This window comes from Urocampus carinirostris, chromosome 5, assembly GCF_059441175.1.
Source record: "Urocampus carinirostris isolate Australia breed hairy pipefish chromosome 5, RoL_Ucar_1.0, whole genome shotgun sequence".
Taxonomy (NCBI): Eukaryota; Metazoa; Chordata; class Actinopteri; order Syngnathiformes; family Syngnathidae; genus Urocampus; species Urocampus carinirostris.
This window is the reverse complement of record NC_142353.1, coordinates 29,388,481-29,401,972: the sequence shown is the minus strand read 5'-3', so window position 1 is coordinate 29,401,972 and position 13,492 is coordinate 29,388,481. Positions and strand designations below refer to the sequence as shown.

Genomic DNA, 13,492 nt, shown 5'->3' with positions numbered 1-13,492 from the left:
GAATCTCAGGGGGAAGAGCATTCCTCAGCACCGTGGCCCGAATGGAGAACGCTGTCGAACCTGCGGATCTCTTCTTGGCTTTTGGGATTACTAGTAGACCAGCATTTTGAGAGCGAAGGCTCCGGACCGGAACATAGGGGGAAATAGGTTACCTTTTCTCACAGCTGTTTGAAATGTGTTAAATACTGTATCTTATACCCATAAAGCGCTCATAAAAGGTTTTCAGTAGATGGTTTGACATTCAGGTAGGTCATGACTTCTGAGTTCTGTTAAACATGTTCAATTCAATTGAAACATTCAGCCTTCAATTAGGGTTTCATTTATCTGAGACCTTTGAAACTTGCATTCAAGGTTGTCAAATTGAATTAAAAAAAAGTACCAGAAATGTTAAAGTCACAGTTCTCTGAATGCTAATGACATGGCCTGTGTGAGCAATAACAGCACGAGTTGATGTCACTTTGGATTTTTCACGACTGCTGAGTCCTGACAATGTGTCAACATGAATTAAATACGCAATGACTCAAGCAATCCGTTTTTTTTCTTGTTCAAAGGACGCCCAGCATAAAATCACTTTCAGGGCTAAATTTTAATCCCAAATATTAAACTAGCAGGGTTTTTTCCCATTTATCTGTCTACATCCCAAGGTCCAACCCCCTCTAATTCACCTTTAACATTTTTGGCTACAAATCTGTAAAGTTACCAGAATAAGAGAAGTTTGTGAATGTTTGGCATTCACATTAGTATTGCTTATTGTAAATATTATGAGCATTTTATTCTCTATTTCAATTCTGAAGTCATTTAATACTTATTTACTAAACTACTGACAGGTTCCAGCGTGCCCAAAGAAGTGGATTCCATGAATGAAGACACAAAATAAGATTTTTGAAAATGATTTATTCGGAGGAAAGGAATCATAGCGGGTAGTATACAATAACAGAACGACAAAGTTTACTAGGAGCGCGTTCCTGTAAAACAGTAACTAGTTACATTTACCAGTTACTTCATTTAAAAAGCAAATACTGTCAGAGCCGAATAGACAGTAGACCCAAACGCGTAACGTTTTCACACCTAGCTTTATTTACGGAAGCGGAGCAGTCATGCGCGGGAACACAAACGCCAGCATTTTGGCAGAAGAAGCGGGGCAGAGAAGTCAGGCGCAGGAAAACCAGAAGCCAGGGGCAGACGAGCAGAATACCGGACAGGACCGGATAGACGGAATCGATACCGGATACAGGATAACAGGGCTTGGATCAGGGATCAATACAGGATACGGGACAGACGGGATCGATACAAAATACAGGATACGGGACAGGCGGGCTCGATACAGGATGACAAGGCTTGGATCAGAGATCGAAACAGGATAGGTTTATGTGTATGTGCTTTATAACTATTTTCAAACGTTATTCAGATTGTTTTATTTGTGGTTGTAAATAGAGGTTTTAAGGTTGTGTGATGGAAGTTTCCTTATACCTCAGCACAATATGTTCAATTAGGTAATTTAGTGTAAGTGAGCAATAAATGATACATGTGGACAGAAAATCATCAACAGCAGAGCCAGGACGACGAGACCATGAAATATAATGTTGGAACACTAACTAGCTCTAACAAAACAAAACATGAAAGGAAGACTGCGAAGGATATTTACTCACTTGTGGACACAACATAAGTGTGTCAAAACTATGAGGACATTAGATATAATGCATGCACCCTAGGTATCCCTGACGGAACAAAACATTAAAGGCAAAAGACGTGTCTTTGCCACGATGCCCATTCTCTGCCATCTGCCTCTACCCACTGTGTTATACTGCCAGGTGATTTCTGCAAGGTAGCACATCATCACAATCACTTGCACAATCAAATGCACGCTGATGGGAGTGAATCCGTTTTCTTGCAGTTCAGAGCGACATACTCTTGCTGCCTGTTTAATCTTTAATCTTTTTTAATCTGCAGTTTACCATTCAACGGATGCGCCCACACTTGTATGCTCGGAAGTTGATTTGATTATGGTTGATGGGATGAGGCCAAGGCCAAGCCTCTGACTCCTTTCATCCCCTGATGAATGTAAGAAAATAGATTATGAAGTGCACTGGATTTTGACTAGAGATCAACAGGTTATGTAACTTCCGAAAATTTACGAAGAAGTAATGGAGGGATTAAGAAAATGGTTGACCAAAATTCAACTCATATTTATTTCTATAGCCCTTTATCACAAAAAGTCTCAAACAACAACAAAATATAACATCAGCTATACAAAATATTTTTGCAGGAAAGGGACTATTTTAAGCAAAATATAAAAAAGTAAATATGTAACTTGGTTGACATGAAATCCGAATGCCAAATATGACTATATCAAGGATAATAATATTGCAATGTAAAGTTTATACTCACGTAAAAAACTATGTGGGAGCTAGATAGCTAGCTGAAAGAATTAAAGCTATGTAAATAGCCGGACCCAAAACTATATGGCTAGCTAGAAAGGAGGCCAAAATTTAGCTTTATAACCAGCAAAAAAAAAAAAAAAAAGATGTTAGCTCGATAGCATTCAAAGAAAAGTTAAAAGTTAGGTACATAGCCTGCTAAATAGCTAAAATTGTAGGAAGATAGCTAAGATAGTAGCAAAAAAGTTAGCTAAAAAAATCCACCTTTTTGCTTACTCCATTATAAAACCCATTTACTGTACTGGATGAAAGGTTTTCTTGTACCACTAGGTACTAACAAAACAGTTAAGCTAATTCATGAGAAAAAAAATAAATCAAAATACATTACAATTTGAAAATAATGAGAAAATAATACTAACCAACTTTTTTATTCTGTCTAAATGTATTCCTATATTTATAATTGGACATTTTGACATTTTACTCTGAAGCAAAACTTTTTGACAGCTGAGTTTTTCAACTCAATTTGAATTTGTAACAGCCGTTAGAAGTTGTGACCTGCTCAGAGACCCAATTCTCTCTCAAAAACCTATGAAGCCCTGATGCCTTTAAAACTTAATTCAGACAGGTACAGATTTCAGCTCAATTTTGTAACAGCTATAAGAAAAGTTAAAAAATTTTGTCCCCGGATGCCAAACCCAACCTTCAGGGTCTATTTAAAAAAGTCTTCAAAATCTGAAGCCACACACTTTGAATGCTGAATTTATCAAATTTTAATTTTCGAGACAGCTGTCGGCTAGTTTTACCAAAGGTAGTCACTAGATTGAATGGTGACATAATCCCAAAAGATGTGACGTAACGAACTTGGAGGAAAACCAATGAAAACAGCGTCAGGTGTGCGGGGACAGGCCGCCTTTGGCGTTCGGCAGACAAAGTAGACCGTTAGTAACAATAAAGGCATTGTAACAGCATAAAAGGTAATTAATTAGTTTACCCTGTTACTGAAAAATTAACGTTGTTATGCAACGGCGTTATTTATAACATTGTACAGACACTGCTCTACTTAAGAACGAGATAAGTTCCGGACGATCGTTCGTAAGTTGCTTCAGTGCTATATTTTGTATGACCTTCGAGATCTGAAGCCACACATTTTGACAGCTGAATTTATTAACTCAATTTGAATTCTATGAGAGCTGTTCAAAGTCTTGAACAATTCAGGTTCACACTCTATCATCAAACATACTAGAGGTCCTGATACCTTTAAACCACACTCAAACAGACTTTTAGAAGCCCTCGTGTGCATCAATATAGTTTAAAACAACCAATTTTGCACCAAACCTTTGATATTAAACAAAAACAGGTTATTTTGAAAGATTTTTAAATGTACAAATTTATCAGTATTCACTGAACGTTTCAATGCAGTAGAATAGCTTTTTCATTGCAGGTGATTTATAATTTACAGCATCTGATGATGTTACACCCTATTAAAACCCTTCAGTGTATCAAGCGGAAACAAACGCCTGCAGAAACAAATGAGATGTGAAATGAAATCACATGGGGATCTAAAATTCCACTCATAAATACATAATATTGCTTCTCTGCTGCCTGTTTTCTAGACTCAGTTCGAGGTCGCTTTGAAATGTTTGTCGTAAAATCGTGCAAAAGGATACATAAATTGTAAGGAAATACGAGAGTCACATTTTGCTGTGCTTTGGTTATTTTGGAAATGGAGAAAACCGGAGTCAGGGTGATCATAATGCCAGGAAGTTCCTGCATTTGTTATTATGTGTACTTTCTGTACTGTCGTGTTCTGGTCTCCTAATTGCGCAACACTTATCTGGTAAAGTCAGTATTTTATGGTCTCGTCGTCATGGTATTGTTCTAGCAATGGGTCGGTTTGTTTTCTGCGGTGTATTTCTGTCATGTTTTGTTCGGTTACAGTTAAATTTTTGACAAATTGCAACACAGATTGCAACACATCAGGACAAACTAGATTCTCTTGTCCTCCTTTGAGATTTTAAGGGAGCTCCAGTGACTGGACAATTACTTAAAAGATACCAAAAGGGAACTGTAGCGTGTTTGATAGATAAGATCTCTTGCTGTTCAATTCTGTTGTATAAATTGAAGATTAACCTGGATAAGTTTATTAAATATTGGAAATATCATGAGGACATTATTATTAAAATATTGAATGAAGTACATTTAGACCTCTTGTTTTGCTCCTGTTACATACTATATTTATAATATTAGCAAAAAAATTAACTAATTTATTCTCCTACAAGAGCACCTGAAATGTTTTCAGACGTCACAGAGGTGTTTTGTATTTTCAAGTGAATGCGTTGTAGAAAACATAATTTTGTGATTTTCCCCTGTGCCCCACACACGTAAAGAATATGGTTACATAGCGCCTAAATTTTCAAATATGTTTGATATTTGAAAAATTTCGTCACCATTTTCCTCCAAAAAGTGTCTTCCTAAACTGGCGACAAAAGTAAAAGTCCAAATTCTAGTGGCGTTGTATGGGGCTCTGGGTACGCCTGCCCTCTTAAGATTTATTTAACTTACAGTTATCCTTAAAGAAGGAAGACCTTTATAGAGAGCTTTCAATCGATGCAGGTGTATTGCGTAAGAGAACTCAATGTTCCAAAGCCTAAATAGTTATCCCTCTATTTCTATCTTCGCTGCAAGATGTTAAGGCCTTGGTGATGTGAAAGAAAACGGCAAACAAGTCCTTGAATACATACGTCAGATGATTCATATAACTCCGCTTACTATAACCTGTGGCTTTAGTTAACTTCCCTTTATAATAAAAGTGTCTGAATTTGTCTACGCAGGCAAGATGGTTAATGGGTTAACCCTTGATGAACAAGCAGCAAAGGAGAAAGATGTGATGACTTATGGTGCAGCAGTGCAGCATCCAAAAAGAAAAAAGTGCTGTGTGTGGGTGTAAGCGCTCACTACAGCTCAGTCTATTTGAAGATGGGAGCACATACATACATAGAACAGAAAAAGAGCACTGGTGTGGAAAAGATACACTTCAAGAAAGCAAATTTCTGCCAAACAAGTGTCAGTTTCCTTTTGTTCGAGACCATCACATTTAACATGGTTAGACTTACATTGCTTTCAAACATACAAAATTGATGAAATCCAGATAACAGGGACAGGCATAGCCACGAAAACTGATCCATAAATCTAAACACAGATAAGATTTTTGGGAATAGATTCTTTAAACTAGAATTAGTATCGAATAGTGTACCGAAAAAGGACAACTATGATCTTCAGAAGGAAAATACATAACGCTACTCTAATACAGGCTCGACATCCCTGTTACATAATGTTGAAACACTACCTAGACCTAAATGAACAAAAGATTAAAGTAGAAAACACGGGCACACTAACTATCTGTAACTAAACCAAAATCGTTATAAAACACAGTTTAAGATATGTAAGAACACTTACTCTGAACTCTAACTGAACAAAAAATTGAACAGGAGACAATTAAGAATATGTTGGGACACCGACACCAACTGAACAAAAAACATGACAGATGAGTACTTAGGCTACAGTGCCGTGAAAAAGTATTTCCCACTTCCCGTTTTCTGTGTTTTTTTGCATATTTATCAGTCACAAAGGTTTCAGACCATCAAACAATTTTAATATTCCACAGAGACAACACAGGTAAATACAAAACACAGTTTTGAAATGTTGATTCCATTTATTAAGGCACCAAGAGATCTAGGCCCATCTGGCCCTATGTAAAAAAAGCATCTTGATTATCCTAGAGCCTTTTGGAGAAATATTCTGTCAACAAATGAGTCAAAAATTCAGTTTTTGGGAAGGTGTGCAGCTCATTACATCTAGCGTAAAAATGCCACAGCATTTGACAAAAAGAACATGATGCCCTTTGAGTCTCCTTGTGATTAAGGGCTATACAAATGAACATGACTTATTTTGTGGGTTGAAGGCCACTTCTCCCTCGGTCTTGAGAGTATTGGGACACATCCCATTTGCACGTGCACGCGCAAAACCGAGTGACTAGGGCAAATAGCGAGGGAAAGTGAGAAGAATGTGACGCAGCCTTGACTTAATGCCACGATTGGTCAATTGTTTATTGACAATAACAATACTCACACTACAAGTTGAAAGGCGGAGGACATTTTGTGTCCTGCCGCATGCTCATTTCAACATCCAGGATTCCACGAGAATTTTGAACGTAGAAACAAGGGGTGAAGAGAGCAGTTCTGTTGAGGAGGGTTTTTTCCTATTTTTTTTATATAAATGAAACAAGCGGAGAAATAAACAGAATATTCTGGGCTTGTCAACAGGACAAAGTTCTTGCCAAAAAAGCATCCACAAAATGGCCAACCGTTGTTTTCATAGGAAAGGGGTGTGGTTTGGCAATAATGAAACTTAACTGGAAGAGGATTTTCCAGACGAAATCAGGAAGTTCAAGCTTCACAAAAACCTCTGCTCGAACTGCATCCAACTGGTTTTTGCAGGTGTTATGATAAGATTAGGGCAAACTCAAGGCCTCCCTGTCAACAGTAAATCAGAACACAACTTGGAACGATATTGAGAAAGTATAACCGCTAAATGAACGAATAGATTAAAACGTCAAGTGAATACCACAAGAAATAAATACTTAATTCAAATATATCAACAAGCATTAATTTAAATTCATTACAACTAAACGTATAGCGTAATTATCAAAATACCGGTAATGATGAAAAAAGTTGGAAAACTCATGCAACCATGACTAATTCTCAGTGACACATTTTATGAATCAAACAAAGTCAACACAAACAATTTCCCAAGTATAAGAAGCCAACCATGCTAAACTTGACCTTTAAATTTGCATTGTTTTTAAAATACAGTGGAACCTCGGTTTTTGAACGCCTCTCAGCTCGGACGAATCGGTGTTCGACCAAAAATTTCAAGAAATTCTTGCTTCGCTGTTCGGTCAAAAAAATCGGAGTTCGAACGCCGGAACGCTAGGGTGTGATGCTAAGCGGCGTACGGGTGTTTTAGCCCCTAATTATGCCCCCGAAGAAGGTCGGTGCAAGCAGGACAGGTGAAAAAAGAGAAGTTGTTCGTACAACTATTGCCTTTAAGAAAGACATGATAGCTAAATATGAAAGAGGTGTACGAATTTCCGATTTTGCTAGTGAATACAGCATTGCTAAATCTACTATCAGTATGATAGTAAAGAATAAGGAGACTGTGAAATTGAGTGATGCGGCTAAGGAAGTTAGCGCTATAAGCAAGTTTGGAAGAGGTTGAAAAACTTTTGATGATTTTTCTTTCCCCACCGTCCACCACAAAGGTAAGAAATCCTATTCATAATCCTTTTATTTTTTATTTTTACACGTTCGCATTAACGTAATCTTTTCTACGGAAGATTACGCTAATGCGAACGTACGATTAGCCTGGGTTAGCTTCATGTTTACGTTCATGGTAAACATTCAGGCTGTTGGAACGGATTAAAACAATTTTACATTACTTTTAATGGGAAAAAACGATTTCGGTGATTGAACAAATCGGTTTTCGAACAGGGTTCTGGACGGATTATGGTCGAGAACCGAAGTTCCACTGTATGGGTTAAAAGGAAAAATTGACCTTCTACAGAGGCAGCCATTTTAAGAGATAGCATCGAAGCATTTAACCAATTAGGATTCACTTGCTTTCTGAAGCCGAGCTACGATTGGTTAGTCGTTTAAAGCTGATTAACTGTGATGCCATCTTTACTCGACTTCTTTCTCAAAATGGCCACCTGAGGAGATGCGTGATAACAGGTGGATAATCTCAACTTTTTTATTTTCGAACAAAATCCAGTATTTAGACTATTAAGGCTTCATAACACGTGGTAAATAGTTTATGACGTCCAAGGCAGTCCAAAAACCGACAAAACCGATAGTGTTTTTTTTAACCTATCCTTTAAAAATTGTTTTACACTCGGCTATTCAATTCGTCGTAAATACGATTTTTAAATTTTAATTTTCAACCAAATTAAATATTTGAATTTTTACCGAATTAAAATGTCTTTTGGAGGTGACTTTAGCGTGTTTTCTATGTAATTGTGACTATTTTGGTCGAACGGGTGCTTGTATTTGACTACAAGCTACTATCAGTAGCAATTCTCAAAACGGCCACCTCAGAGGCGGATTATAACAGGTGGCTATTGACTCCTAATTTTGTTTTACAGAGAAAATCCATTTGTAATCTTAGCAGGGTTGCATATAACATAATAAAAGTATTAGGTGTTTAGCCAGCACGATGTAGTCCAAAAACCGTTTCCGTCGTTTTTAAACCAGTCTCGTAAACTGTAGTTTGAAGTGTGCTCTTCGTTGCCTTGAACATGAAGTTTAACCTTAATTTTCAACCGAATTAAAAATATAGATGTTCAAATGAAAACGTCTTTCAACGTGACTTTGGCGTATGTTGGATCACATCACGAATACCCATGTACAAACACGTGCCTGTATTTGACTACAAGCCTACTATCATCTTCATCGTCATCATCATCGTCATCCTCCTCCTCGTCTCCGCGTGGTCCAAGCAGGATCAGAACCGAAGCGCACGCTGCAAATCATATCACACACGCTTCAGGCTGGGTGGATGCTGCTCGTGCCCCATGGAGCAAAAAGCAGCCAAGGATGAAGGCACATCCCGGGGACAAGAGTCCTACCAGCGGCGGATGTGGAAGACTTTCCAGGAAAAGACTAAACCGTGGCTTAGTCCCAAACTGGGTTCGGAACGTCGCGTCAGCGACGGCATCAAGAAGGAGTCCGGACTTTGGATGTTCAAGAGGAAAAAAAAACACTTGGATCGAGTGTTCTCATCCTCGCAGCCCAATTTACGATGCTCTTCGCCGCCGCTGCCTCTCGTTGGGTCCGGGGACGCGGCGGTTGCCGGAACCAGCCGCTCGGGACAGCGTCTCGGCTCGACGTCCGGGAGTAAACCCGAACTCTCGGCCCAAGGGAGTCCGAGGATCCACGCCTCGCAGCTCATTGCGTCCCAGCAGAAAAGCTCCTCGCTGGGTTCGACGTGCTTCGAGCAGTTGGTGCAGGTGGACCCGGCAGTGCTGCTGCAGGAAGGGGTGCAAGCAAGTAATTCTGTGAGTACATGTTTATTTCATCAATCATATTGCATTTGACCTGAATATGCATTTACTGTGCACGCTGGTGATGACGCAACGTACACATAGTGAATAATTTACGCCCCTCGCGTTGCTGCAGCATAGTATGAGCCGCATGACTGTGACGTCACTGACACACATAATGTATACCGTGTGGGCCACGTAATTAGAATATAAATGACTTTATTGTCAATGATAACGCAGTGTCCATTGTTTTCAATGAGATAATACTAGGATAGATAAGCAACATTTACAAGTTAGAGTGAATAGTGCAATGACATTAGAAGCAACATTGTGCAGAAAAAAATGAAGAGATGAAATATGAATTTATTTTTCCATCATGGTTCAAGGATCCTTTAACATCCTTGGTGATAGGGCCACCACTTCCTGTGGTGTGTCCTGGGAAAGTACAGCTTTGCGGCGCACTTGCCTCTACAAGCTGTGTTTTTAGGGTAGGGGCTTGGTCCCCCACATGAAACAGATAGTACTGGTTTCCATGGTTACCAGTTGCAGGAGAAGCCTCCTGGCTCAGATACAGCCCCTTCATCATGTGGTCACCGTTGTTTTTCAGTGTAAAGTTTTATCTTGCTTTTAAGAGGTGAGCTGGACTTCTGCATTTATCGGCAGCAGCATGTGAAAATGCCAATACATGAAAATAAATTACTCGGGAGAATCTATTATGCTACGAAATTTGAGTATCGTACAAGACTCACTGCATTACTTTTTGCTTTAATATATATATAGGCAAGATACTTTTTCTTGCGTGCACGTGGGTGTTTGTAGTGAGGTGAGGGCCAAGGGAAGAAGCTGTCGCGAGCCTATTAGTCTTTGTTTCAGGGACCTTTAGCATCTGGCATCAGGTCAAATAGGTGGTGGCCAGGATGAGAGAAGTCCCTAATAAAGTTGTTGGCTCTGCTGCATTAGCGAAAACTGGCAAAGTCCTCCAGACTGGGTAGAGAGCACTTGATGATTTTCTAGGCTGATTTGATGACTCTGAGGCAGCTCGATGTGTGTTAGAGTTCACTATTCTGACTTTTTGCTAGGAATTGCATAGCTAGCCTGAGCTAGGATCGTTGTCGTGCTGAAAAGGCAAAATTGGTTGAAGAATCTTATTTGCTTTACTTTACAAGTCCGTGTCCTGGCTTTATTGTTTATTTTGACATATTTGACACATCCAAAGTTTAAAAATAGGAAGTTAATGTGTAAAAAACATGCATTTTTCGGAAGGTGTTTATAGGGATTACTTTCTAAATTCAAGCTATGCTAGTTTTGATGTGTAGTTTTATTTTCCGACTCAGCAGCATTTGGAAGATGCATAAACAAACCCCAGCAGCCTGGCACCTCTTAATGTTCAAGGTTTTGGACGGGGTTTTGAATTCTTATGGTTTTTACTTTGTCGAGTTGAGTCAAGCCTATCATTTCGTTTTACTCCTGGATTTAGCATTTATATACCAGACTGTGGCTGCACAAGATCACCACTGTCCAAAACATAACACCGCAATGCATCATAGCAAAAGCTTTTTCCTTTACATCAGTGGTTCTGAAACTTTTCTGTATCACGGATCTGTTTCATGTCTTGACAATATTTTCAAGGGTCGACCCAAGGTCAGCTTTAAAAGCGTTTATACTTTCTCTAAAATAAAAATGAATAGAATAACAATAAAATTAAAAACAGTGTTAAAAGAATTGTCAACGATAGTAAGTGTAAACACACTTTGTAATCATTATGCTAACATTAGATCACATAGGTAACTTTGCGCTAACTCTCTGCAACACACTTTGGTCGCTATCATAATGTTTAACACAAAATCTCAAATTGTGCAGCGCTTCAGGTAATCAAAACTGACCAAATAAATCTTTAAAGTGTGTTGCTGTTTTGGGGTCTTTGTGCACTGCTTCTCGTGTTCCCGTGGTCAGGATTCCTTGCACCTTCGACTGAAATGGTTGATAGTTTATCCATGACCATACATGACAAGTTAACTGCAGTTGACCATTCTCTATTCTGATTAGCTTTAGCTGATGCTGAAGTGCAGCATTTGGTTTGACTCATCCCATACTCTTATCTTCTGTGGGCTGGGATCATCTATTCCAACCTGAAATTTGCACTGCCTTTCAGGCAACTGCCCTTGCCTGTGCAAACCACACTATTAATTCAAATGCACAGCTTCAAATGCTTGGTTCACGATCAGTTTGGCGGTACCGGAGTCAAAAAATTAATATCAAGCAAAAAATTATGTAAATTATTTTTCTTTCTGTGCAGCCCGGTACCAAATAACCACATGGCCTAGTAGTTGGGCACCACTGGTAAAATGATATTTAACATATTCACTGCCATTGTCACCCTTAGCCATCAATGTCTATGGCTTTTATAGCCATCATTAGCAGTGAATTAATTGAAAAAGACCTTTAGTATCTTTTTTATGCCACTGTTTCACGTCACCTCAGCTTTTGTTCCGTGCTTAAGCAATTTTCATTCCTGGCAAGGTCTTTCTAATCGCACTCCTTCCGGCGCCAAGCAGACAACTGTCCCAAAAGTGATTTGACATATAAGTACACTTGCTGCTCCATACCGGAGCTCGGGCCACCATTAAATCTTCCCTAGCCACCTACACTCAATGGAAGAAGTCTTCACCCGTATTGATCTTTGCTGCGCATGTCGGCTGAGTTAAATAATAAATAATGCTCACACCAGCTTATGTTTGTGTGTTTTATGACGTGGCTTTCATATCAAAGGAGCTGTCTGTGTTTGGAGGTAAACAGGAGTAATTTAAATGTGTAAAGTTGTCACATTTTGAATTTTAGTTGGAAAAAAAGTGAGGTGATCATAAATCCAGAAAATCCTTAATGGCCAACCCGTTATACTGAAATGGAACATTGACAAGAGTGCGAGTTAAAAACCCTTTTTATGTGACAGATTTGAATAAATGGAAAGCATCAAAACTTGTTTTTCTTAGAGTACTTAATGCAACCTTAGAAACTTTGAGCCTACTAGCAAAAATCACATGCGGAATTATACAAATAAGCTCAGCGTTAATTCTTGTGGGTAGCCTTTGAAGCAATCAAAAGAAAACTGCTTTCCACTTTTGCATCGAGTGAGATTGATTGTAATGCACTTCCCACTAATGTGCCACACTGAATACTACATCATCATCTATGCTTACTCTCATCCACTGTGTAATTTAATACAGTTCACAGGGTTGAACCAAATCTTGTCATTGTGCCTTTGTTTGAAAAAAAAAACAAACAAACAAAAAAACATTGGAAACTATTGTTCATATCAAGTCATGTTAATCTGCATAGCCCTTAACCACAAAAAGTCCAAACTGGCCACACAGATTACCATAACATAATACGAAATCAGACCAGATTAAAAACTTTGTGAGATTTTGGTATTAATTTTCCCAACAAAACTAGTTCTTTTGCTACATCCCTTTGCTAAATCCCTTTGCTAATTGTAAGCATAGTAACCATTTTTATCATTCAATGTAGATTTTATCAGAGCAAAAACATATGCTATTTCAGGGGTCACCAACTTGTCTAAAGCTTAGAGCTACTATTTTGTTACTAATGAGCACAAAGAGCTACCAGTTTGATATGCATTTCCTGAATAATTTATCCTGTTATTACTATGTTGTTACTTCTTATTATGTTAGGATCTGTCAACCACTAAAACAATTTTCTTGTGTAAGACCCTTGGTGATTTACATATATCAAGTACTCTGTAGGTTAATTTTAAATATGATTTTGGAAGAATTGAACGTGTACTTAAAATACACTGTGATAATAATAATAATAAGAGTTTTTCTTTGTGTAGGTATATTGTTTTGTTGGTAAATATTTTTTTTCTCATTTTATCTTAATTTAAGATATATTTTTCAATTTTCTATAACTGGGTTCGGGAACCTTTTTTGACCCAAAGAGCCAAAAATGCTAAATAATTAGATTTATTGTTTTGAGGAAGCCCCACCATATATTTTAAGAC

At 38.3% G+C, this 13,492-nt stretch overlaps 1 protein-coding gene across 5 annotated transcripts in view; it reads left to right on the top strand.

Annotated features, from left to right (window-relative positions):
- The first annotated feature begins 8,139 nt into the window (after positions 1–8,139).
- Positions 8,140–13,492, top strand: part of mctp1a (multiple C2 domains, transmembrane 1a) — a 166,113-nt gene continuing 160,760 nt past the window's right edge. For 2 of the 5 annotated variants that reach the window (XR_015850528.1, XM_088336398.1), the window contains exon 1: positions 8,621–9,489. Coding sequence is in view for 3 of the 5 variants with exons in the window: in XM_088336398.1 (XP_088192524.1) it covers positions 8,836–9,489 (654 nt within the window). In the remaining 2 variants the exon portion in view is untranslated. Of the gene's footprint in view, positions 8,168–8,619; positions 9,490–13,492 lie in introns of those variants that run through there. The other 3 variants (XM_088336399.1, XR_015850527.1, XM_088336397.1) reach the window with 3 other exon arrangements.